The 23,736-nt window shown below is 38.2% G+C and overlaps 1 protein-coding gene across 1 annotated transcript in view; it reads right to left on the bottom strand.

Annotated features, from left to right (window-relative positions):
* The window catches only part of FER (FER tyrosine kinase), a 459,090-nt gene that overhangs the window by 188,587 nt on the left and 246,767 nt on the right, over positions 1-23,736 (bottom strand). Inside the window, exon 13 of the mRNA XM_068979562.1 lies at positions 23,313-23,435. Within this exon, the coding sequence (XP_068835663.1) occupies positions 23,313-23,435 (123 nt within the window). The remainder of the gene's footprint in view (positions 1-23,312; positions 23,436-23,736) is intronic.

Genomic DNA, 23,736 nt, shown 5'->3' with positions numbered 1-23,736 from the left:
GGAATGAAAAAAAATGTAAAAATCCTAATCTGACCAAGTAAAGAAAAACACACACATGCAGTTTAGTTAAGTTTGTGATTTGTTCTTTTATAGGAGACTTTTTTTTCTTTTAAAATTTAAGATTAGTATATTGTTAGATAATCAAAATTGGTCACATTATCCTTATTAATTTTCTATATGTTTTCTAACCTTTGAAGGTTTCATCTCCATCTCTAGAAGGTTATAAATATTAAATTCTACTTTCTCTTTTATTATGATTTAATTTTTATATGTGATTCTGCCTGCATGTGCATGCTCAGTCTTGTCTGACTCTTTGCGACCCCATGGACAGTAGCCCACCAGGCTCCTCTGTCCATGGGATTTCCCAGGCTAGAATACTGGAGCAGATTGCCCTTTCCTTCTCCGGATGATCTTCCCAAGGCAGGAATTGAACGCCTGTCTCTTGCGTCTCCTGCATTGGCAGGCACGTTCTTTACCACTGGCACTACCTGGGAAGGCCTATAGGTAATTCTAACTAATTCTAAATATATAATATTGTAACAAGCAGTGTCTAACTTGTTGCTTTACTAAACTAGTCTATCACACTGCCATTGATTGAGAGAAAATCCCCTTTCCAACTGATTTTTAGACACATTCTTTACCATATTTTCCTATATAATTTTACATAAAGAGTAACTGGTTATATCTGTGTAAGAAAAGACATGAGCACAATACTCAATGAAATCTAACTATGAAGAATGTAGAGAAATAACTGACTGGCATTTATTCACTGTACAGCCTAAAGTCTTCATTTAAGAACAGTTTCATCTCCAAGATTTTTTTCTATATTTTCAAATATGCTTAGTTAATCCTTCATTCAAATTTTATACTTTTTAAGACTCTTGAGAGTCCCTTGGACTGCAAGGAGATCCAACCAGTCCATTCTAAAGGAGTTCAGCCCTGGGTGTTCTTTGAAAGGAATGATGCTAAAGCTGAAACTCCAGTACTTTGGCCACCTCATACGAAGTGTTGACTCATTGGAAAAGACTCTGAGGCTGGGAGGGATTGGGGGCAGGAGGAGAAGGGGATGACAGAGGATGAGATGGTTGGATGGCATCACCGACTCCATGGACTTGAGTTTGGGTGAACTCCGGGAGTTGGTGATGGACAGGGAGGCCTGGTGTGCTGCGATTCATGGGGTCGCAAAGAGTCGGACACGACTGAGCGACTGAACTGAACTGAACTGAAGACACTGATGAAAGAAACTGAAGGACTGATGGAAAGATATACTCTGTTCTTGGACTGGAACTATTAATATTGCTATAATGACCAAAGGCAATTTACAGATTCAAAAACAATCCTCATCACTGGAATCTGTAAATGGTATTTTTCACAGAACTAGAACAAATAATTTTAAAATGTGTTTGAAAACTCAAAAAACCCAACTGCCAAAACAATCCTTAAAAAAAAAAAGAACAGAGCTGGAAGGCTCATGCTCCTTGGCTTCAGACTACTACAAAGCTGCAGTCACCAAAACAATACAGCGCCGTCCAAACAATACAGGACTGGCACAAACACACACACACAGATCAATGAACAGGATAGAGAGCCCAGAAATAAACCAAGACACTCTCAGTCAAGTAATCTACAACAAAGGAGGGGATAATATACAACAGGGAAAATTCAGTTTCTTCAATAAGTGGTGCTGGGAAAACTGGATAGCTACAGGGAAAAGAATGAAATTAGAACATTGTCTAATACCATGTACAAAAATAAACTCAAAATAGGTTAAATGCCTATATGTAATAAGACTGGAAAGCATAAAACTCCTAGACGAAAACATAGGTAGAACACTCTTTGACATAAATCACAGCAATATTTTTTGAACTGTACCCTAGAGCAAAGAAAATAAAAGCAAAAAAAAAAAAAAAAACAAAACAGATTTACTCAAACTTAAAAGCTTTTGCATACAAACAAAAACCATCAGCAAAATGAAAAGTCAACCTACTGTCTATGATAGAAAATGTTTGCAAAAGATATGACTGACAAGGGGTTAATATCCAAAATATATAAACAGCTCATATAATTCAACATAAAAAAAAAACAATAAAAAATTGGGCAGAATTTTTTGAGTTGATAATTTTCCAAAGAGGACATTCACATGGCAACAGGCACTTGAACATGTGTTCAACATTACTAATCATCAGGGAAATACAAATCAAAACCACGATGAGATAACACCTCACACCTGTCATAATGTCTGTATTAAAAAGAACACAAATACCTATGTTGGCAGGACGCGGGGAAACGGAAACCCTGGAACACGATTGATGGGAAGGTCAACTGGTGCACTCTCTGTGGAAAACAAAATGCAGGTTCCCAGAAACTGAAAATTAAAGGCAGGGACTCTGCTGGGGGTGCAGTGGCTGCAGACGGCCTGGGTTCAGGCGCTGGTCAGCGAACTATATCCCACACGCCTCAGCTAGAGATCCCACTTGCTGCAACTCAGATCTGGTGCAGACAAAGAGCAGAATGACCACATGACCCAGCAATTCCACTCCTGAGTACATACATATGAAAGGAAGACAGCAATTCGAAAAGACACATGCACTCTGATGTTCACAGCAGCATGATTTACAGTTCTCAAGATATGGAAGCAACCTAAGTGTCCATTTGCACATAAATGTATACAGAAGATGTGTGTACATACACAAGGCAATACTACTCAGTCACAAAAAAAAACAAATGAAAGAAATTTCACCATTTGCAACAACATGGATGGACTTGGAGGGTATGATTCTGTGAAATAAATCAAACAGAGAAAAACAAACCCTGTAAGATATCACTCCTACGTGGACTCCAAAAGATACAACCAACTACTGAACCTAACAGAAAAGAAAGAAACACACAGATACTAAGAACAAACTCCTGGTTATCAGTAAGGAGCAGCAAGGGAGGAGGCACAATACACAGGTAGGGTATTAAGAGGTACAAACTGTTAGAAAAATAAGCTACAAAGGCACGCTGTACAACAGTGAATACAGCCAACATCTTACAATAACTATAAATGGAGTATAATATTTTAAAAGCTGAGTCACACTGAATACCTGTAAATATTGTATTAAGCAAGTATACCTCAATAAAAATTTTATTTTGATTTTTTAATTTTTATCTAAGGACAGTTGATACACAATGTTGCGTTAGTGTTCAGCTACAGCAAAGTGGATCAGCTATACATATACCTACTTGTTAAGACTCATTCCGCAAACAGGTCATTACAGAGTATTGAGTAGAGCTCCCTGTCCCTGTGACAGGTCCTTCTTACTGAGCTGTTTCATATGTAGTAGTGTGTATATGACAGTCCCAACCTCCCAATTTATCCCATCCTTCCTGGTAATCCTAAGTTTGCTTTCTACATTTGTGATTCTGTTTCTGTTTTGTAAATAAGTTCAATTATACCATTTTTTTTCACATACAAGGGATATCATGTGATATTTGTCTTTCTCTGTCTGACTTATTCAGTCAGTATGACAATGTCTAAGTCCATCCACATTGTTGCAAATGGCATTATAACATTCTTTTATTCTGGAAGATTAATATTGCATTATACATATATACACCACATCTTCCTTATCCATTTCTCTGTCAATGAACATTTAATATTTTTCAGTTTTAGACCCTAAAGATACACTTGTGTATATCATTAGCTGGTTTGGGTGGGACATTTTATTCATTTTTTTTATTTCTATGCATTTGAGCAAACTCCAGGAAAAGGTGAAGGGCAGGGAAGCCTGGCACGCTGCAGTCCATGGGGGTGTGGAGTCAGGCCCGACTTAGCAAGTAAGCAACAACCACCAAGTTATTTCTAACTTGACTAATGGAGTAGTTTCCGGAAACCTGGTTGAGTATATACCCAATTCCTTTTCTCACATGCCTCTAGATCTTTGCCTTCATTAACTTTAATTCTCCACAAAGAGAAGTTTAAGACATAAGAAAGGTAAGGTGCAGAGTTCTAGGAAGTCTTTTAGGAGTTTTTCACTTCTGCAGAAGCACTCAGAAAGGAAGGCAAGCACCGGAGAAGACAGGAAAGTGCCAGCAGGACCAGGTGGCTGAGAGGATCTTCCTGAGCAATCGCGTAGTGGCGAGCACACACTGCAAGAGAGCAGGCACCGCGTCCCTCGTGCTCCCCACCGCAACGCCAGCACCGGCTGCACGGAGGGTGCTCAATGATAATGCCGACTGCATGAAAGGGACCGAGAGAGCAGAGAGAGGAAGAGAGGAGGCGACAGAGAAAGGGGGAGCACACGCGAGTGTGCGTGTGCACCTGGCCAGCAAGCCTTGAGCAGATTCTCGAACTGTCTCACAATTCTCTCCTTTCTTGGAAGAAGGACCTGGGTAAGACACTCTACCTGATCTAGGACTTGTAATTTTTTAAAGCACCATTTACCTTCTGACTGTTCTTAAATTCTGCTGATTCTTTTGCTCCTCTGTGACCTCGATGCTACAAATAAAATTCTGAAGTGCCTAAAATCAAATTTTACGGACGGTCTCCTATGAGTAACACCACTGTTTCCTCTGCTCTGATGGCTTAGAAACACATGGCTTAGAAACATTCATCTGCCCCATGTGCCGATAAAACCGCTAACCATGACTGCCCCATCAGAAATCCCACTGTCATGAGCGGCCAAAAGTTGATTTACTGCTTTGCATATGTTTCATGTTTATGAATAAAGTAGATCTGATGCGAATATGATGAAAATATCAAGAATACTATGAATCGGCTGTCCAGATTTCTTCCAAAAACCAACTCAATTTCAAAACATCATTAGATTTCGACTTGGTTTAGACTGAAAGCACCAGGATGTTTTAAGGAGGCAGAGAATAAAGTAAGAGAATAGGGGTTTTGAGGAAGCAGAAAAGCAGTAAGACACGGAGAATGTGCTATGTCATCGTCTACCCAAAAATCCTGGTTAGAGATGCTATCAGTCTTAAAATTTTGTGCCCATGACTGCTTCACCAGAAATGCTAAGCACGAGGCTCAAAGACCTCTGACACTGTTACTGGTGCTGCGCGTGGCCTCACACTGCCATGGGCTCTCATAAAGTCAGAGCCATTCAGCCCATCAGCCCATTCATAGAACACCTGATCATCAAACAGCTACAGGGCGCAGCAGCACACGCCCTCCTGGGGCTTACGGCAGCAGCGCTGCTACATCAGAAGCTCTGGGCAGATGACATGGGCAGCCGCATGCTCCCCATGCGTGCTATCTCATTTGAGACAGCAGGACCGGTAGGGTAAGAATACTGCCATTTTATGGGTGAGGGAATGAGGCTTAAACAGGGTCACCCTAGTAAACGTATAATTACAATAAAATGGAAAATGTTGAGGAGGAAATTTAAAATGTGTAGCAGGGTATCTGATTCTGCCTAGAGGTCAAAGGACATTGCTCTGAAAAAATAATTGTTACAGTTTAGCTTTATTCACCACATTACAATTAACCAAACACAGGGTTAAAAATTATAATTTAAGTAAATGAACTTTATCATTTTCTGTCTTAGAATCACTTCAGAATTACAGCGAATATACAGCTCATAAAAAGAAGACCAAAAAAATACAGTGTTCACGCAGAATATCATTTTAGATATCTTTCTTGTGAATTCTGATGAGACTGCGAAAATCAGTTTTGGAACATCAACTTCTCCAAAAAGTCATAAAATAGGCATTTCTGCTTCACTGATTCTTGATCACTAGGATAATTTTTAAAGAGGTCATTGCTTGTACCTCAAATAATTATCAGCCTGTTACTTGATTAATGTGATTTCTCCTCTTATTTCAAAAGGCAGAATACACATATCATTATTTCAAATTCCTCCCATATTCTCCCTGTCTGAGTTACAGATATAAGGTAATTAAGAGAACTTACAGGTTCAGGATAGCTCTTTTTTACTCATCTAAATTGATGGTGCTTATACTTTGGGGAGCATGAGAATCACCGAAAGTGAAAGTGAGCCTGTTGGTTGCTCAGTCCTGTCTATTTGTGACCCCATGGACTGTAGCTCACCAGGCTCCTCTGTCCATGGGATTCTCCAGGCAAGAATCCTGGAGCGGGTTGCCGTTCCCTTTGCCAGGGGACCTTCCCGACCCAGGGACCGAATCCAAGCCTCCTGCACTGCAGGCAGATTCTCTACCGTCTGAGCAGCCTGGGAAGCCCTGAAGCGCTGGCTAGAGCAGAGCCTGGCCCCACTCCAGACTCTCTGAGTCTGTAGGTCTGGGATGACACCAGGAAATCTGCACTTCTAACAAGTTCCCAGGGGATGTTGATGCTGCTGATCCAGAGAATGTACTTTCAAAACCACAGGTCTAGGGGGTAAACTTCAGGGAGCTCTACAACTAGGAGTGGAAAGTACTGACATCTCTTAAAGTGACTCAGTTTCACTGGCCGTAATAGCGTCATTGACAGCTGTAATGAGAACAATCACACGAAAGTCAGCATGCTCACTACAAAGACGGCACTACAGGCACTGTGCTCTGCACGCACTTGGAAAGGCAGCACAGGACAGTGCTCAAGAGCAGATGCTCGGAGGGCAAACTGCCTGCGTTGGGATCCAGGATCTACAGCACCTCCACTTCACACCTAAGCATGCTCGAGAAGATTACCCAACTTCTCAGGGCTTCACTTCCCTCATCACCACAAGTGGGAAAATAATAAGACTGCCTCAGAGGGGTTTTCTGATATTTAAATGAGGAAAGCACTTAGACCAACACCTGAGTTAGAGTATACCTAAGTATGAATACAAACTATATGTCAACAGGAAGAGCTAACTCATCGGAAGAGACCCCGATGCTGGGAGAGACTGAGGGCAGGAGGAAGGGGGAGGCGGGGGTGAGATGGGGAGACAGCATCCGACACAATGGACACGAGTGTGAGCAGACTCTGGGAGATGGTGAAGGACAGAGGAGCCTGGCGTGCGGCAGGCCACGGGGTCACAAAGAGTTGGACACGACTGAGCGACTGGACAACAACCCTTCCTCAGGGAAGACTTTCCAGGCGCCTTTTCTCAGATTTCAGAACCATGGGCTTTTGTTCTTCTGAGTAGCTTCCTTTTTTCCTACTTTTGTTGTATTTTAACTCACAAAGTCTCATAAACATTGCTATATGACAATTATTTCCTGATTAAACATGTTAATCATGCTTTTTTCTCTTCCCTCTAGTGTCATCATCAGCTAATTTTTAGTCTGCTGTATTAACCATATATTTGCAAGAGTCTCCAAATGAAGCATGCTATGCATAAATAAGCTGATAAACATTATAGCTTTTTAACGTTTGCCATAATTATTAAACAATGAAAGTAAACTAAAACAAATTAAGCTTCATGAACAGAAAAAACTTCAGCTTACTCTTCAGCGCCTTTGACAAAATGATGAAGCATGATAGGCTATTCTATCCATCTGCTTCAAATCATGACCTAACTCCCTTCTAGAAAAACTTCTCTAAAAGCCTACCCAATAGAATCAAATAACCAGTTTTCACTAAAGTGCAAATGGCAAGAGACTTTATTAGGGCGCATGTTTGTGCAACAAAACGTGAGGGCAGCATTCACTGGTTTCTTTGCCTCTTCACATCATCAGGAAGACCCACTGTGGATACTGAACGACCACTTGAGGACTAAAGGAATCTGGTGACGATAGTAAGTATGCTCAACTTGGGTGTTTGGAAATTCACCTCTTCTCATTAGTCCAAACCCTCAGGCACAGTTTTTTTTCCACTGTGACTTCTAGGCATATCCTATGTTCTTGCAAAAATGCCTAAATAATCAACCAATTTGAAAACAACTTCGAATACATTAGTTCTTGACATAGGAAACTGGGATGAAGTTTCAAACTTTTATATATTTCAGGTGAAACAGCATCAGAGAAATAGTATTAAAAGTATTTTAGCTTGAATGGTTTCTATTAGACAGAGGAATTGGAACAGAGACGTTATCAAAACAGGATATAATAGTTTTCATGGCCTCTTAGTTGACATGGCAAAATTAGCCTGTAGTATGAATTATTTTTTAAAAGTAATGGAGGGAAGTAATATTGCATAATATCCAGTATTAAGAGAATTAGGATTTTTACACCACAGTTAGTGATATATTTAGATAAGAAAGGGATATTACAACATAGATTACTTTTAAAAATAATTTTTAAAAATTATGTCCTCTTCACTCAATGTAATATTATATAACATTTCTTGAACTCGTCAATATTTGACAATATATATTTGACTAGATACATATATGAAATATGCCTTAATACATAAATATGAAATATACCACCTATAAATTAAACACAGCCTTTATACATTCATTTTCAAATGATTGTTCCACCTTTCCATTTTAATAACTTTGACTTCCATGTGTTTCTTCACTATTGTCTTTTAGGTTATTAAATGAGAGGCCTCACCACTGAAACATGCCTAGTTACTTTTCTCTTTTCAGAGTGCACTCAGTATAACTCACTGTTTCAATCTATTACCCACACAATAACATAGAGTCTTCCCTGTCTTTTGCCCCAGATTGCAAGGATATCTGTTTAATATATCTAGGTCAAACTTACATTGTAATAGGAACCCAATGAATATTAAGGAAGTAGACAATATAATGAAAACGATTACCAGTAGCCAGATATCTTGATTTTTTAAAAGCTCTCAAAGCTTAATGGATAGTACATTTTCTCAAGTCTATGGATATTAAACCTTCCCACCTAGTTAGCCATAATTTCATTGCATACTATATGATAACTTGTGACTTTTTAAAGTACTTGAGAATTTACAAAGTGCTTTCACCACTGTCTTTACAGCTACACTGCACAGTAGGTACAGAAACATAAATTGGGTCTCAAAGAGGTCAAGTGTGCTGTCTCAACTATTTTAAGAAAAAGAATCAGTGAACATACATTTGATGGAGCAGGTGTCAACCTGAATCAGCCTCTGAACAGCCTGTCTTGCCTACTCAGTTCCAGGAAATAATCAGGAAAAATCTTAAAGGGAAGAGCACTGCTTTATTGCCTCTAACTCCAAACTAGAATTTTTAAGGGGTTAATAAGAAAATACAACTTGCCATCAATTAAATCAGTGATGTGGGCTTCTCCACAATATCTAAGAAAATACTTTGATTCACATGATCTGTGGTAGCTGGGAATAATTTCCACACTCTTTTAACAGCCTAGAAATTTACTCCATTATCGATAAATATGTCCTGAGATGACACACATAAAAAACCCCTGAAACACTTAATAACGGTTTCCTTAATTATCGGTAGTTGTATAACATTCCCACCATTGTAGTAATCCCTACAATTCCCCTAATCATTGCCTCTTTCCTGAAGGTGGCTACCAGTGTTATAGTCTAAGTCATCTAGGTTCTACTACAGACACTGACAAGGACCAGACTATCTCCCAGTTTATTAATTATAACATTCCTATTAATACCTAGATATTTTTGGTTATCTTGTACACAACAGCATCTATGAGCTCATGCTATCCTATGTTCTTTAAAGTATTCTTTCAATTCATATTTATTTAGGGTCTTTTATAAGCCACCATTAAACAAGGCTCAAGGAAGACAAAAAGGAATCAGGATAGTCTGTGACTTCACAGATCTACTACTTGAAGGATGTAAAAATTAAAATGATTGAAATACTACAAAATAGGTGCTATTATCATGGCTTGTGCAGAATGCTATGGAAGCACAAGGAAAGGAGAACCTAATTTGAACTGGTGGGGTGAAGAAAGGCTTCGAAAGAAAATGACACTCAAAATGTGTGCCAGGTACCAAGATGGAAAGGAGGGAAGCAGCAAGTCCCACTCTGAGAAGTGACAGGGATTCCAGACACGTGAAGGACTGGCGTCCTTCTCTGTCTGTCTCTGACTCTCTTGCTCCCTCTCTCTCTTAGAAGAATCTGTGATTACATTGGGCCCACCTGGATAAAACACAATAATTTCTTCATCTCAAGATGCTGGACATCATCATATCTGCAAAGTCGCTTCTGCTATGTGACAGACACACCCACAGGTGCTGAGGGCCAGGACACAGACACGTGGAGAGGCATTACTCTGTCTACCATATTTATTCTCCCTCCTCCCTGACTGCGAGGATATTCTCCATTCCAGGTGTGCAAACTGGAATTCTTGTGTCTTCAGCTATTGCACAGAATCTCTCACCCCAAGATCAGCTGCTTTGTTTCAAACACTATGATCTGCAGGTTCCTCACAGCACACTCTGTCATCCTGCACAACTCTTGGAAGCGTTCCCTGGACTGTCAAGGTAAGAGGCCCTTCTTATGTCCTCTAAAAAGACCATAAATTTCCTCTAGAATAAGGTGCAGCACCTCAATCATAATTCTTACTTACTTGTCTGTCTTCCCAACCAGACTCTAATTTCTTTGGGGATAAACCAGTAGCTAATATAATTTCTATTTTAATATAGACACAATATACATTTATTGAATGTTAATTAAAGAGACATGCTTAAAACCTATGAATTCCTAGAAAAGTTTGACCTATTTACTTTAGACGAACACTGATGACCTTCCAGAAACCCTACTTTCAAGATCACAAGAGGAATGGAGTTTTTTTTAGAAGTTATTTCTAGAGAAGACTTTTAAAACTCTATTAGACTCTCTCAGAGCCCAGTGTTATAGACATTAAAAAATTACTCTTTTACTCACCAACTGAAATTATTCTAGGGGCAAAAAAAGACACACATTCATTATTTAAAAGAGAACATAGCATCACTAGAAAGTATTAGTGAAATCATACCACTTGAATTCACCATTACAAAATATTTCTAATAATAAAACCACAAAACAGTGAGGGCCATGAATTGAACATGATGGTCTTTTATTACAAAGAGAGATAGATATTATAACTGATCTTTGTTACAACTTATAAGTTATAACTGATCTTTGTATTATATGTTGTATATATTTGTAAGATTATATGTATTATATGATCTTATAAGTTATAACATGAATTATAACTGATCTTTGTTGATCTTAAGTCCATTTCTCATTAAATAGTTATCAGTCAAGATTCAAGGATGTCCACTAGATTATTATTTCCCAGCATGGGTATTTCTCTTATAAGACCTTAATTTTTGGTATAGTTGTAATGTATGTCAGTTGTTAATATAAGTAACAGAAAGAAAACCTTAAAGTTTCATTTTCTCTAAGGCTTATATATGAACAACCATTTTAAAAAATCACTTGAAGGTACCTTTGTAACGTCCTTGGTCTTTCTAATTTAAATACTATTTTTTGAAGTCATTAAAATTCCTGGCATGCGCATTTAGTCACCGTAAAGTAGGATGTGGGACAAGCCTTTTGTGGCACAATTAAATTGTTCCCCTCAAGGACAATGTAGCAGAAGGGAGCACTAATTTAGCTAATATGGTAAAGAATGATAAGCGGTTCTTTAAAAAAGTGAAAATAAGCGATGTCAGTTCTTGTATTTCATTTTCACTTCTGAAATGGGTTAATACAGGACAATAATTTGCAAGCAAGAAATATTAAATATTATACAAGATTGCCTCACTATTTTAAAGTTAATATCAGATAGAAATCTCATTAAGGTGTCAAATGGATTTTATAGAACCAATCGTATACAGTTCACAGTAGTATAAAATACATATAAGCTAAATAAGAGAACATTAAAAATACTTCCTATCTGTACCTAAAAGTATTTATGAAATTTACGAGAAAAATAACTACCTAAAAAGGCAACTTCTAATATAAAGTAATATAAGAAGGAAAAGAAAAATATAATGAAAAAGCTATTATACAAAAAGAACTGAAATGAAGTGTGTCAACTCCAAAGGAATCTCATTCATAAATCTAAACCATGCTAAATATTTACTATAAAAAGAGAATATTAATATCTTAGAGTTTTAAGTTTTTTTCAAATATTTATCAAGCATTTATTAAGTGTCCAGATTTTCTCAAAAATAGCAGCAAATATTTAGTGAATGATGCATCAGGTGGTGTGGGATACATAAAGAATGAGTAAGACCATCCTTTCTCTCGTGGAGCTTATTATCGCGTGGGGGCGTCAGACTACAGATGGGCAGTAACAGCAGGTGGTGAGTGAGCATCATGACGGCTGCACAGCGAGGGGCGAGCCTGGAGGACGAGGAGGACATGTTCATGGACTAGTGAAGGGAAGGGAGAGTCGCTCAGGCGTGTCTGACTCTGCGACCCCGTGGCCCATCCAGTCCATGGGATTCTCCAGGCCAGAGCACTGGAGGGGGGAGCCTTTCCCTTCTCCAGGGGATCTTCCCAACCCAGGGATCGAACCCAGGTCTCCCGCATGGCAGGCGGATTCTTTACCAGCTGAGCCACCAGCAAAGCGCTCATTTAACTTATAAGGGAGCAGTTACGGGTGGAATAGTAAATACATATATTAACTAAAACTGACTAACAGTGAAATGAAAATGACACACCATCATCAGAGGTTTCCTACCTCAGGAGTTTCTGTGGGCTGCAGGCTCCAGGGGCACAGGGCAGAGAGCGGTTATAGGGAAAAGGGAGTATGTGACTCAAGAGACTAACCTGGCTCGGAGGCAGAGCAGGCCCCATCTGTTCTCTCTGCCACAGTCTCCTTACCAGCTCACCTCCCTCACTCCTGACCACCTCATCCATCCCTCCTACTTTGCTGACCACGTCTCTACGGCTTTGCATCAGATTAAGTCCCAACGTTAAGAACAGTCTGCATCGAGACATGGATGTAAAGAACAGACTTTTGGACTCAGCGGGAGAAGGCGGATGATTTGAGAGAATAGCGCTGAAACATGTATATTACCATATGTGAAAGAGACAGCCAGTGCAAGTCCCATGCAAGAAGCAGGGCACCCAAAGCTGGTACCCTGGGACAACCCAGCGGGGTGGGGTGCGGAGGGAGGTGGGAGGGGGACAGTGTACACCTGTGGCCGATTCACGCTGACCCATGGTAAAGACCATCACAACACTGCAGAGTAACTGTCCTCCAATTAAAACAAAAGTGCATCAGAATGCCTTTGTCTTCTTCTTGGTACAGACTTACCTTGCTTTCCAGATCTCACTAACTTAAATCCACTGTATTCTGCGGTTTCAGAACAATTAAATATATTCTCAGTGTCTAAGTTCAAGATTTGAAAAGTAAGACAGTAAAAGACATAATAATATCCATTAAATTATCCAGAAAAGATAATTTACAAAAGTTTGAATGATCAATTATTGGCAACATAATCAGGGCTTTTTTTCCCCCCATTAAGGGCAAAGTATGAAAGAAAGCAACACTTCAACAATACCTCATTCCATGTTAAGATATTTTACACTCAGTCTGTGGATCTTCTACCAACTTGGCTGAATTTAAATTGTTCAGGTATATAATTGAGAGAGAGATTTGTAAATATCATATGTGTGATCTTCTGGTATTCTGGTACTTGTTTAAATTTCTACTGGATTTAATGATAATTTTATTACTGTTTCAACTATAAATCTGGATCCTAGAATTCTATTATTCCATTCAGCAAAAATTGAAAACAGACAAAAAATTTCAATGCAGAATGTGTTTCATTACATTGTATAAAATACAACTTAATATTATGCCCTTGGCTATTATGAAAGGACACTAAAAGCAACAATCTATGAAATCTGTCCTTAAACTTTTGCAGAAACATTTTTAAGGGCATTGCTATATCTAAAATCCCAAGGGAGAAATTTCCTTTAGAACTCATTGGTAGTAAAACTTTGCTTTAAATAAATTAATATCCTTCCTCCTCTCTAACCATGACACTAGTTAACTTTTTCTACAATGACTTATAGCTAAATTTCAAGCTCAACATGGAAATTATTATAGGTCTTTAAGAAATTACACTTTGCTTGTTAGTTAAAAACCACATATTTTATTAAAATGCATAATATATCCTTTTCTTAATTCAAGTTATTTTATCTCAAGCCCATCAACAACTGTAACGACTTAAGATTAAACTTCCAGTCAGACAAAACCACATTCAAATCACCTATTATTTACCAGATGTTTGATTTGAGCAAGTAGCATAACACATGTACATCGTAACTATTCAAAACAAATACAGACAATTAATTGTTGGTATTTTGTAAAATGAAGATAAAATTTTATTGTACGGCTTAGGTGATATGCTGTGTACAATAAAAACAGATCAATCAACATGAAGTTGATTCCTTTCATCCTTTCATGTAATAATTTGGTGAACAAGTAATTTTCTTCCTTGACTGACCATCCTCTTAATAATTTCATTAATCATGTCTGTTTCAAATATTTGTTCTTCCAGAGACTATAACTGTTGTTTTGCTTATGTGTTATAATTTTGAAAATTTAAATTTGTGGTTACATATGCCAGCCTTTCTGTGAGCTGGATACAAGCTAACCTAGATGTTCTTTCAAATAAAATGTACAATGATGAGACCAACAACATGCAATTTAATAAGAAATATATTTTTACTGAAAGGAACCTAGAAATCTGACTTTAACGTTTAGTTATTCTGTGAGTTTGAGCATGAGCCGCCTCATTTGTAAAGTAACAGGGAATGAACTGTCTCATCTTGAAATTTGACCTAGTTCTTGATTTTAGCACACTACTCTAACAAGAGTCTCTGGGTTTTTATATTTCATAACAAAACAAAACTGCATTTTGTATTTTATTTACTATTGTTAAATTTCCACTATTAATTATTTTTTCCTGATATTGATATTTTTTCTATATGTATTTTGACATTATTCACTGAAATATAATTTGGATGTGGCTACACAAGTTCTTTGTGAAGCACAGTAAAATAAACTTGATTTATTTGTTTTATAAATGTGCCAATAAATAATTTAAAAGGCTGGATGAGTGATAGTTGCTCAGACATGCCTGACTGTTCATGATCTGATGGACTGTAGCCCACCAGGCTCCTCTGTTCATAGAATTCTCCAGGCAAGAATACAGGAGGGGGTTGCCATTTCCTTCTCCAAAAGGCTGGTCAGGCTTTAGTACTTTCGTAAGGTATCACTAGCTACACTTTAGATGTGTCAGGTTCACATCCCACCCTTGCTTATAAACCTGCAATGGAATGGCATTTCCACAGAGAAATCCTAATTGTGGTATTCAAAGCTCTCAAAACTGGACTTTCAGATTACTCATCTTTTTAAACCATCTGCTTCTGGCAAGGCAACTGATCTTGCCTTCCTTAAAACAAGTCTAGGAATTTCCCATGTTTTAGATACTTCCCTTACCATGAGTGCGTGTGTGCGTGCGCAGTCGCTTCAGTCATGTCTGACTCTGTGTGACCCCATGGGCCATGGCCCACCAGGCTCCTCTGTCCACGGGGTGCTCCAGGCAGGATCCTGGGAATGGGCTGCCACACCCTCCTCCAGTCCCTTACTGTAACCCCAAACAATTTCCCCAGCCTGTTGGCCTATCCTCGAAAAGTCCACATTTCTCTGTAAATCATTCCTAGGCCGTATGTTCTTCTAAATTCACATACTGTTACTTTAAAAATCCTTTATAAAATCTTTTTCAAATTGAGACTCATAAAATCAACCTTTTGGATGTTGACTTTTTGGATGCATTAAGAACTATAAAAAGTTTCATAAAATCTCTATCAATTATGAACACATATCCATACCAACATTTCCAATTCGGTATGTCCTGGGACTCAATATAGTATGCAATTTCTATGCATTATGAGAAAAAAGAGTTTTAGAAACATTGCTTCTGTATCTTGGAACTCTCTCCAACCAGTATACAGACGCTTTCTCATTCATGGTATTACATTGGATGGGGGTACAATGATTGATTTAACCAGACTCCTATTAAAGAACGTTTGAATTATTTCCAATTTCCTGATATTATAAATGCTGCAGTGAATAACCTTATACTGATATCATTTCATACACATACATATATAACTAAAGGACAAGCTGCAGTAGTCATATTGCTAAGTCAGAGTGAGATCCCTTTTATAATTTTTATAGATCGTGCCACATTGCCTTCTACAATGTGTGTGCTTCAGTTCACTTCAGTCACTCAGTCGTGTCTGACTTTTCACAACCCCATGAATCGCAGCATCCCAGGCCTCCCTGTCCATCACCAACTCCCAGAGTTCACTCAAACTCATGTCCATCGAGTCGGTGATAGCTTTCAGCCATCTCATCCTCTGTCGTCCCCTTCTCCTCCTGCCCCCAATCCCTCCCAGCATCAGAGTCTTTTCCAATGAGTCAACTCTTCGCATGAGGTGGCCAAAGTACTGGAATTTCAGCTTTAGCATCATTCCTTCCAAAGAAATCCCAGGGCTGATCTCCTTTAGGATGGACTGGTTGGATCTCCTTGCAGTCCAAGGGACTCTCAAGAGTCTTCTCCAACACCACAGTTCAAAAGCATCAATTCTTTGGCACTCAGCTTTCTTCACAGTCCAACTCTCACATCCATACATGACCACTGGAAAAACCATAGCCTTGACTAGACAGACGTTTGTTGACAAAGTAATGTCTCTGCTTTTGAATATGCTGTCTAGGTTGGTCATAACTTTCCTTCCAAGCAGTAAGCGTCTTTTAATTTCCTGGCTGCAGTCACCATCTGCAGTGATTTTGGAGCCCAGAAAAATAAAGTCTGACGCTGTTTCCACTGTTTCCCCATCTATTTTCCATGAAGTGATGGGACCAGATGCCATGATCTTCGTTTTCTGAATGTTGAGCTGTAAGCCAACTTTTTCACTCTCCTCTTTCACTTTCATCAAGAGGCTTTTGAGTTCCTCTTCACTTTCTGCCATAAGGGTGGTGTGCGCTTAGTCATGTCCAACTCTTTGGAACCCCATGGACTGTAGCCCACCAGGCTCCTCTGTCCATGGAATTCTCCAGGTGAGAATACTGGAGCAGGTAGCCTTTCCCTTCTCCAGGGATCTTCCCAACCCAGGGATCAAACCCAGGTCTCCCACATTGCAAGCGGATTCTTTACCAGCGGATTCTTTACCATCAGGGAAGCCCAACAGAGGTTTTTCTAATTTATATCCCCATCACCAAATTATCTAAGGGTTTTTATCTGTACATCTTTGCAAAGAAACTAAATTATCAAACTGAGTTTATGCCAATCTGCTAGGTAAAAACATGATATCTCATCCTAGTTTTAATACTCCTTTATTCTGAGTAATATAATCATCTGTCATATTTTAAAAGCCATTTGTATTTTCATTTTTTGAACTATCCATTCATGCCCATTGCTAATTTTTCTTTTTGATTGTCTTTATCTGACAGACTGCAGCCCGCCAGGCTTCTCTGTCCATGGAATCCTCCAGACAAGAATACTGGAGTGGGTTGCCATTTCCTTTTCCAGGGGATCTTCCCAATCCAGGGATCAAACCCAGGTCTCCCACACTGCAGGCAGATTCTTTACTGTCTGAGCAACAAGGGCAGAATTAATTTCTAGAGGTTCTTTATATATTAGATATTAGCCCCGTGTGGTATGTGTTTTCTTGAATAAATTAGCAAGTATTTTAATTTTCTTCTGATCTTGTAAAAAGTAGTTATTATATATATATTTTTTATTTTTTATATTTTGTTTTAACTTATTCCTTTATGCTTTTACCTTTCGTAATTCCTTTCTTTTGCTTTCCTTTTAATTGTGGTGTTTTTTCATCTTAATTTTTTGAATTAGATGTTTAACTCATTCATTTCATTCTTTTTGTTTTATCAATGTTAAGTTTTTAAGGTTCTGAATTTTCCTCCAAGTGCAGTTTTGTCTGCATCACTTAGCTATATGAAAAATTTTATTTTCTCCACACATCTTGCATTCATTGATGCAAGCAAAAAATATAGAAATTTAGAGTTCTTTCCTTTCAACATGTATTTTTGCTAGAGCTTAATAAGATCTAGAGCAACTTGGTTCTTTGATCATCTCTTTCCTTTGTGCTATACAACTTTTGCCTAAGCAAAAGAGCTTTTAGCTACCTAATGTGGATAATATACAGCTCCTAGTTTTGTGAAAAATGCAGTTTATACTTTTTTATTTTGTTGTTATTGTTCTATGGTTTCCACAGGTAATAGGGACAAAATGTTGTTATGTAGCCATGTTCATACGAGAAATCCTTTTATACATTTTCTGTGTACATTTCTACACGCTTCTTGGCCTTCTCTAGTGGCTAAGACAATAAAGAATCCATCTGCAATGCAGGAGCCCTGGGGTCGATCTCTGGATCAGGAAGATCCCCTGGAGAAAGGAATGGCTACTCCAGTATTCTTGCCTGGACAATTCCATAGATAAAGGAGTCTGGTGTCCTACAGTCCACGGGGTCACAAAGAGTCAGACATGACTGAGCAGCTAACACCTTCCCTTTCCCAGGGTCCACATGCATAGATTTTGTAAATATTTTAAAATGATGAAATGATACACTCCAGGCAACATTTGTGCTGTAAATACCAATCCTATCCTTTAATCTACATTAAAAAAACTTTAATGACTTTTCTTTTAACCTCTCAGCCCCCATCTGACTATTTCATCACCCTTCCATCTATTTATATAGTAGATAAAAAGAATATTCTTATCTACCAAAAAACCTTGCTCCTCAGACTAAAAATATGATATTTAAGAAAGTCTGAGGTAGACATATACATGAAATTCCTTTGAGAAATCACATAAGAAATCATTAGTGGCCTCCAAGGTCTATTAATTTTTGAGTCCAACGTTGCTCTTCCTCACAATACCTGCTGGTAAATTTTGAGATAAAAAGCTGAAAGTCAGTTTATGTGTTATATGTTCGATGACAAGGTCATGTTATTTCATTAAATGGAACAAACCTAAAATCCAAGCTTAATTTGACTTTCCAAACTATGCAAAATGAAGGGTAAACATTCAGATATTATCTGTATTTCCCTGAATACAACACGCTATTATAGTTCTTGTTAGACTAACTTTCACATGAGATGGGATTGTAACTGTCAAGTTCACTGGTACATACTACTGTTAGAATACTGAACTACGGAAAGAATTTCTTCTTTAACTATTGACGTTGCAAAGACTATACGTTATAATTTATGCTAGCTAGGGTTGCAGTCAAAAATGATGAATAGGACAGAATCATTTTCATGTTAGCACTCTGAAATTTTTTTCCTTCACAATTTAAAATCTTCAAATTTTCCCTCTGTTCTATTTGTCCTGTTAAAGAAACTTTTTGAACAGGAAAGTATATGGTATTTTATAGTCTCCAAAATCTACAGAGAAAAATGGACTTTTCTTGAGTTACGTCCTTTTATAATAAACAAGGTAACTGGTGAGCAGTGACTACGTGACTTGAGTATAAGCTAAAGTGCATAGTCTTCAGGGGTCTGAAACCTCACAGCGTGAACGTAGCGCCTAAATGGGAAGCAGCGCTCTCCTCTCTGCCCTTTGTGTGTGTGTGTCTCTCAGAGAAGCCGCCACCAGAAACCGGTCACCTCACGACATGTTAACTTCAGTCACAGGTTCACTCTCTCCACAAAAATCTGCTTCTAATATTCTGGCATACTATACAAAATTCTGATTAAAAAGCCAGAATTACTTGATTTGAGCTGGCAGGCAAGTCATTTACCTAAAGGTTCAACTTAACGGCTCACTGCCTAACTTGCCTGAATTTAAATCATGAACTTTAACTTCCATTCAGAAAGAAAAAAATTTTTAAAGATCTAAATCTAAAGAAATATTAAGCTTCACAAGCCAGACTTCCAAACGTTAAAGGTGAACCAGATGTCTTCCTTACCTACATCTTACAACATCCTCTACTATACCTTAAATTCCAACTCTCACCAAATATTACTGTCTAATGTTCTTCCTTCTGTAGAGACCCATAGTTTTTGCTATGGTAAAGATTTTTCCAATTTACTGTTTTGTGCAACCAAAGATATTGCCTTTCCATTAAACTCACACATGTCCCATAAAATAAACATTTTATTCCTTACAGCCTCTAAAATTTAGACTCTACAGTCTAGACAGATAGCAGTTAAGAACATGGGTTGAATATCTCATCTCTGCCAACAGCTGTGTTGTTTTGTGAAAGTAATTTACCATTGTAAACTTCAGTCCCAGGTTCATAATTGTATGGGGTTAATAACAATATTTATTTCATGGGAATATATACAGTTAAGGCATCTAAGAAGCTTCTAGCAACTGCCCAGTGAATTCAAGTCTTCAACAGATATTTACTGAACACCTACTAGCTAGCTGGAGGAGGAAATGGCAACCCACTCCAGTATTCTTGCCTGGAGAATCCCATGGACAGAGGAGCCTGGTGGCCTACAGCCCACGGGGTCATAAAGAGTCGGACATGACTGGAGCAAGTGAGCACATAGTAGCTAGCACTGTTTTAGGTACTGGTTGCACTGACTGTTAAATGCAATCCTGGCCCTTAGAGAACTTACATTTCTCTTGCGGGAGATAGACAACCAAAAATGCATCCTATAGTATGATGTCAGATTAACAGAACTGTAACGAAGAGAAACTGAGGACGAGAGAGATATAAGGGGGTAAGGTGTTATTTCACAGGCAGCAGTCAGAAAAGACCTCCCTGATGAAGTGACATTTGAACAGAGTCTGAGCTGAGGAGAGAACAGGCCCTGTGTGTCCCACCGTGCTGCTAGTATGATGGTGATGATCAAGATCAGCAACCTGTGTGGGACACCCCTCTCACTCCCATACCTTCCCACAGGCTTTGGGAGGCAGAGGAGGAAACGTCAGCCAGGGCAGAGTGAGGGATGGCTGGGTGGAACATCGGTTCACTTCATCATCATGAGAAAGTCAATTTCCCTAACTCAGGCTGTCTAGTTTCGTCTAGTTTCCCGTGCCTCTGGGAATAAGAGAGAAATTACCCTGGTCGCAGCGTCCTCTACTCAGGCATATACTGTGCATGTACATTCTCATGAGTAAGAGGGAAACAAATGGAGAGAGGCGTGGGGTACTATAAACAGAAATTATATTGAGACCAAAATAGCATTCTTTATGTAGGCTAAAAATGAAGTCTGGCAAGATGGAAATTACATGTTTTATAGCACAGTATATGGTCAAAGACATTAACTTCTTACACAAATTAAATCAGGAAAGAGATTCCATTTATAAGACGACAAATAACTTTCCAAGAGAAGATACGTAACAGATAAGACCAGCATAAGAAAACTGTTTCCCACTCATGATTGAAAATTACCTGCTCTTATAACCCTGTTTTGTGATTTTCTTTTAGAAGAGTGATATGATTCTTTAAATCAAGTGCATAATAATATTTACCATAAATTGAGATAATAACTTGCATATTTCAAATATCGAGTTAACAGTCAACTAGATTAACTTCAAATTTCTACCTCATAAAACGATCATATGTAGCCCCTTAATCTTTTACAGCTTTCAGTGGAGTCATTTCCATAACTAAGGCTATAGGGTGCTGGGATAATCGGCTCCACAGGCAGAGTCGGGGGCCTGAGAGGAGGAGAATAACCGGCCATGTAACAGTCCAGAGCTTCTACTCTGTTCCTCGACGACCGTCTCGTGGACTATTTCATACCGTGAGGGATATAGCTTTACTTACACATTCACACCCAAGGCCACATAAGCACTGTTTTGTGCCTCTTTTAGGGCTCTGGTCTCTCAACTTAGACTTGGCTAAGCAAGTGGACAATGCAGACACTAGGCTGGCTTAAGAAATGAGTCACAGTCATTTGACAGTATCACTATCCTATCTCTCATTAACCTAACACGGTCAAACTGTGGTACCTTCACCGCACTGAACTTTACTTCATATTGGGATACACTAGAATTGAGTTCATGCTTTCACATGTACAGTTAAGGATACAAAACTCCTGGCACTTAAAGTGCTGGAGCAGGGCAGTGGGGAAGAGCTGTCAAAGGACCCCTAGATTTATGGTTTGAGCAGCTGGGTTTTTGGTGATACCATTTACTATAAAGGAAGAACAAATTTTGTAGTTAATTGTAATACATTCAGTTTTAGGTGAAAAGTAGAAAATTTTTAGATTTGGGAAAGATATATATCTGAGCTGGAAACATAAATTTGCAAGTCACCGATGTATTAATAGTAAATAAAGTCATGAGAACAGACAGCAGTTATTCATCGATGAAAGATGAAACATTAATAGACCTTTTTTTAACTAGAGAAAAAATATAACAGCCTGTTCCAGACTAAAGGAGAATTTTTATAGGGTTTTCTGCAATTAAAATGTGAAACAAAAGTGAAAGGAAAAACACTAACAAAGAATGAGCCAAACTCATAATTCTAGAAAATTATGCAAAAAGGACAATTCTTTAGCCACCGAATTAATGTTTAGAAACTGACTGTTGAAATCTTCTGTGGGTGGAATGTAAAAATAAAGAGTGAGTAATAAATACACAATACAAGTACAAACACAGACACCATGCTCCAGGCTAACAAAGGGAACTATAACAACTGCTTTTTAAATTTTTAAAATTTCAGGTGAATTTAGATTATATACTAGCATTCTTGGGAATAACACTTGCTTCATATTATAAGTCATCCCTGGATACATAAGCCTCAAATCAGCATATCTTAACCTCCCAGGTTTTACGACTTCCCTGTTTCTACACTGTTCCTCATGTGAGATGGCTCCCTAAGGAAAGGGGCTCCTGTTGACCCCAACTCAATTCCTGGACCATTAAAAGTGCCCAGAAGCTAGGCCGGCTCCACTGTCCCCCTAGTCCAGGTGCCACAGGTCTCACCTTAAAAACACAAGCCTTCCTCAACCCACTTACTACCTCACAGATTGCTTAAAGCACATAAATGCAATCTGTTCTGTGATAGATCTTAGAGGTGACAATGACCTAGAACAATCTCTCACCCAGCTAGCTGACTCTACAGTGAAGCTATGATTTACTGACCCTGAGAAGAATAGTGTAGTTTTAAAAAATTCCAATACCTTACAATATATCATACACTTAACACCAAAAAGTAAAATTCTAATTAACTCTTAATTGCTGGACATTTTCTTGGACATCTACGTCTCAGAATCTTTTATAAACTAAATCTTTTAAACTCTGAACCTTATAGTGTGAAGGAAAGCCTCAAGTCTTTCAAGAAACACTTGAAAGGAAAAAGAAAAAAGACAGGCCATTTGTAACCTAGCAAACACTGAATAAAAAGACAACCCATCTGCCATCTAAGTACAACCAAGGAAATTTAACACTTTAACTATATTTGTTTCCAAAATTATAAATAACCTAAGAACTTTATTTAGTGTGGGACATAACTTATGAAGCAGTCTTTTCTTTTTTCTTTTGTTTAAAAAAACTGAACGTAAGCACCTACCTTAGGAATAGGATTCAGCAGAATTACACCTGACTTCTTAGTGATGACCTGTTTTGTTGTATAGTGATGGTCTATAAGTTGAGGAATATTTGAAAACCCAGTGCCTTCAAAACGATACATATTCTGGAGAAAGAACAATAAAGACACTGCTTAAGCAACACTTCATTCATCAATAAAGTTCCACTTAAGAAAATCTATTGTTGTACAAGTGTGTGAAGATATTTAACACTGCTGAATTATAATACACTTAAAAACGGTTAAGACGGTAAAAATAAAGATAAGTGATATTGCAACATGCTAAAAAATAATCTTGCATCAAGAAACTAATTTTCATAAATGACTAAATGTAATTCAGATTGTTAAAAAGAAAGAAAGAAAAAAAAGAAGAAAAGAAAAATTTACAGACCTAGAATGCACTTTGCTA

The sequence above is a fragment of the Capricornis sumatraensis genome, chromosome 9 (assembly GCF_032405125.1).
Source record: "Capricornis sumatraensis isolate serow.1 chromosome 9, serow.2, whole genome shotgun sequence".
NCBI lineage: Eukaryota > Metazoa > Chordata > Mammalia > Artiodactyla > Bovidae > Capricornis > Capricornis sumatraensis.
This window is presented reverse-complemented; position numbering and strand designations above follow the sequence as displayed.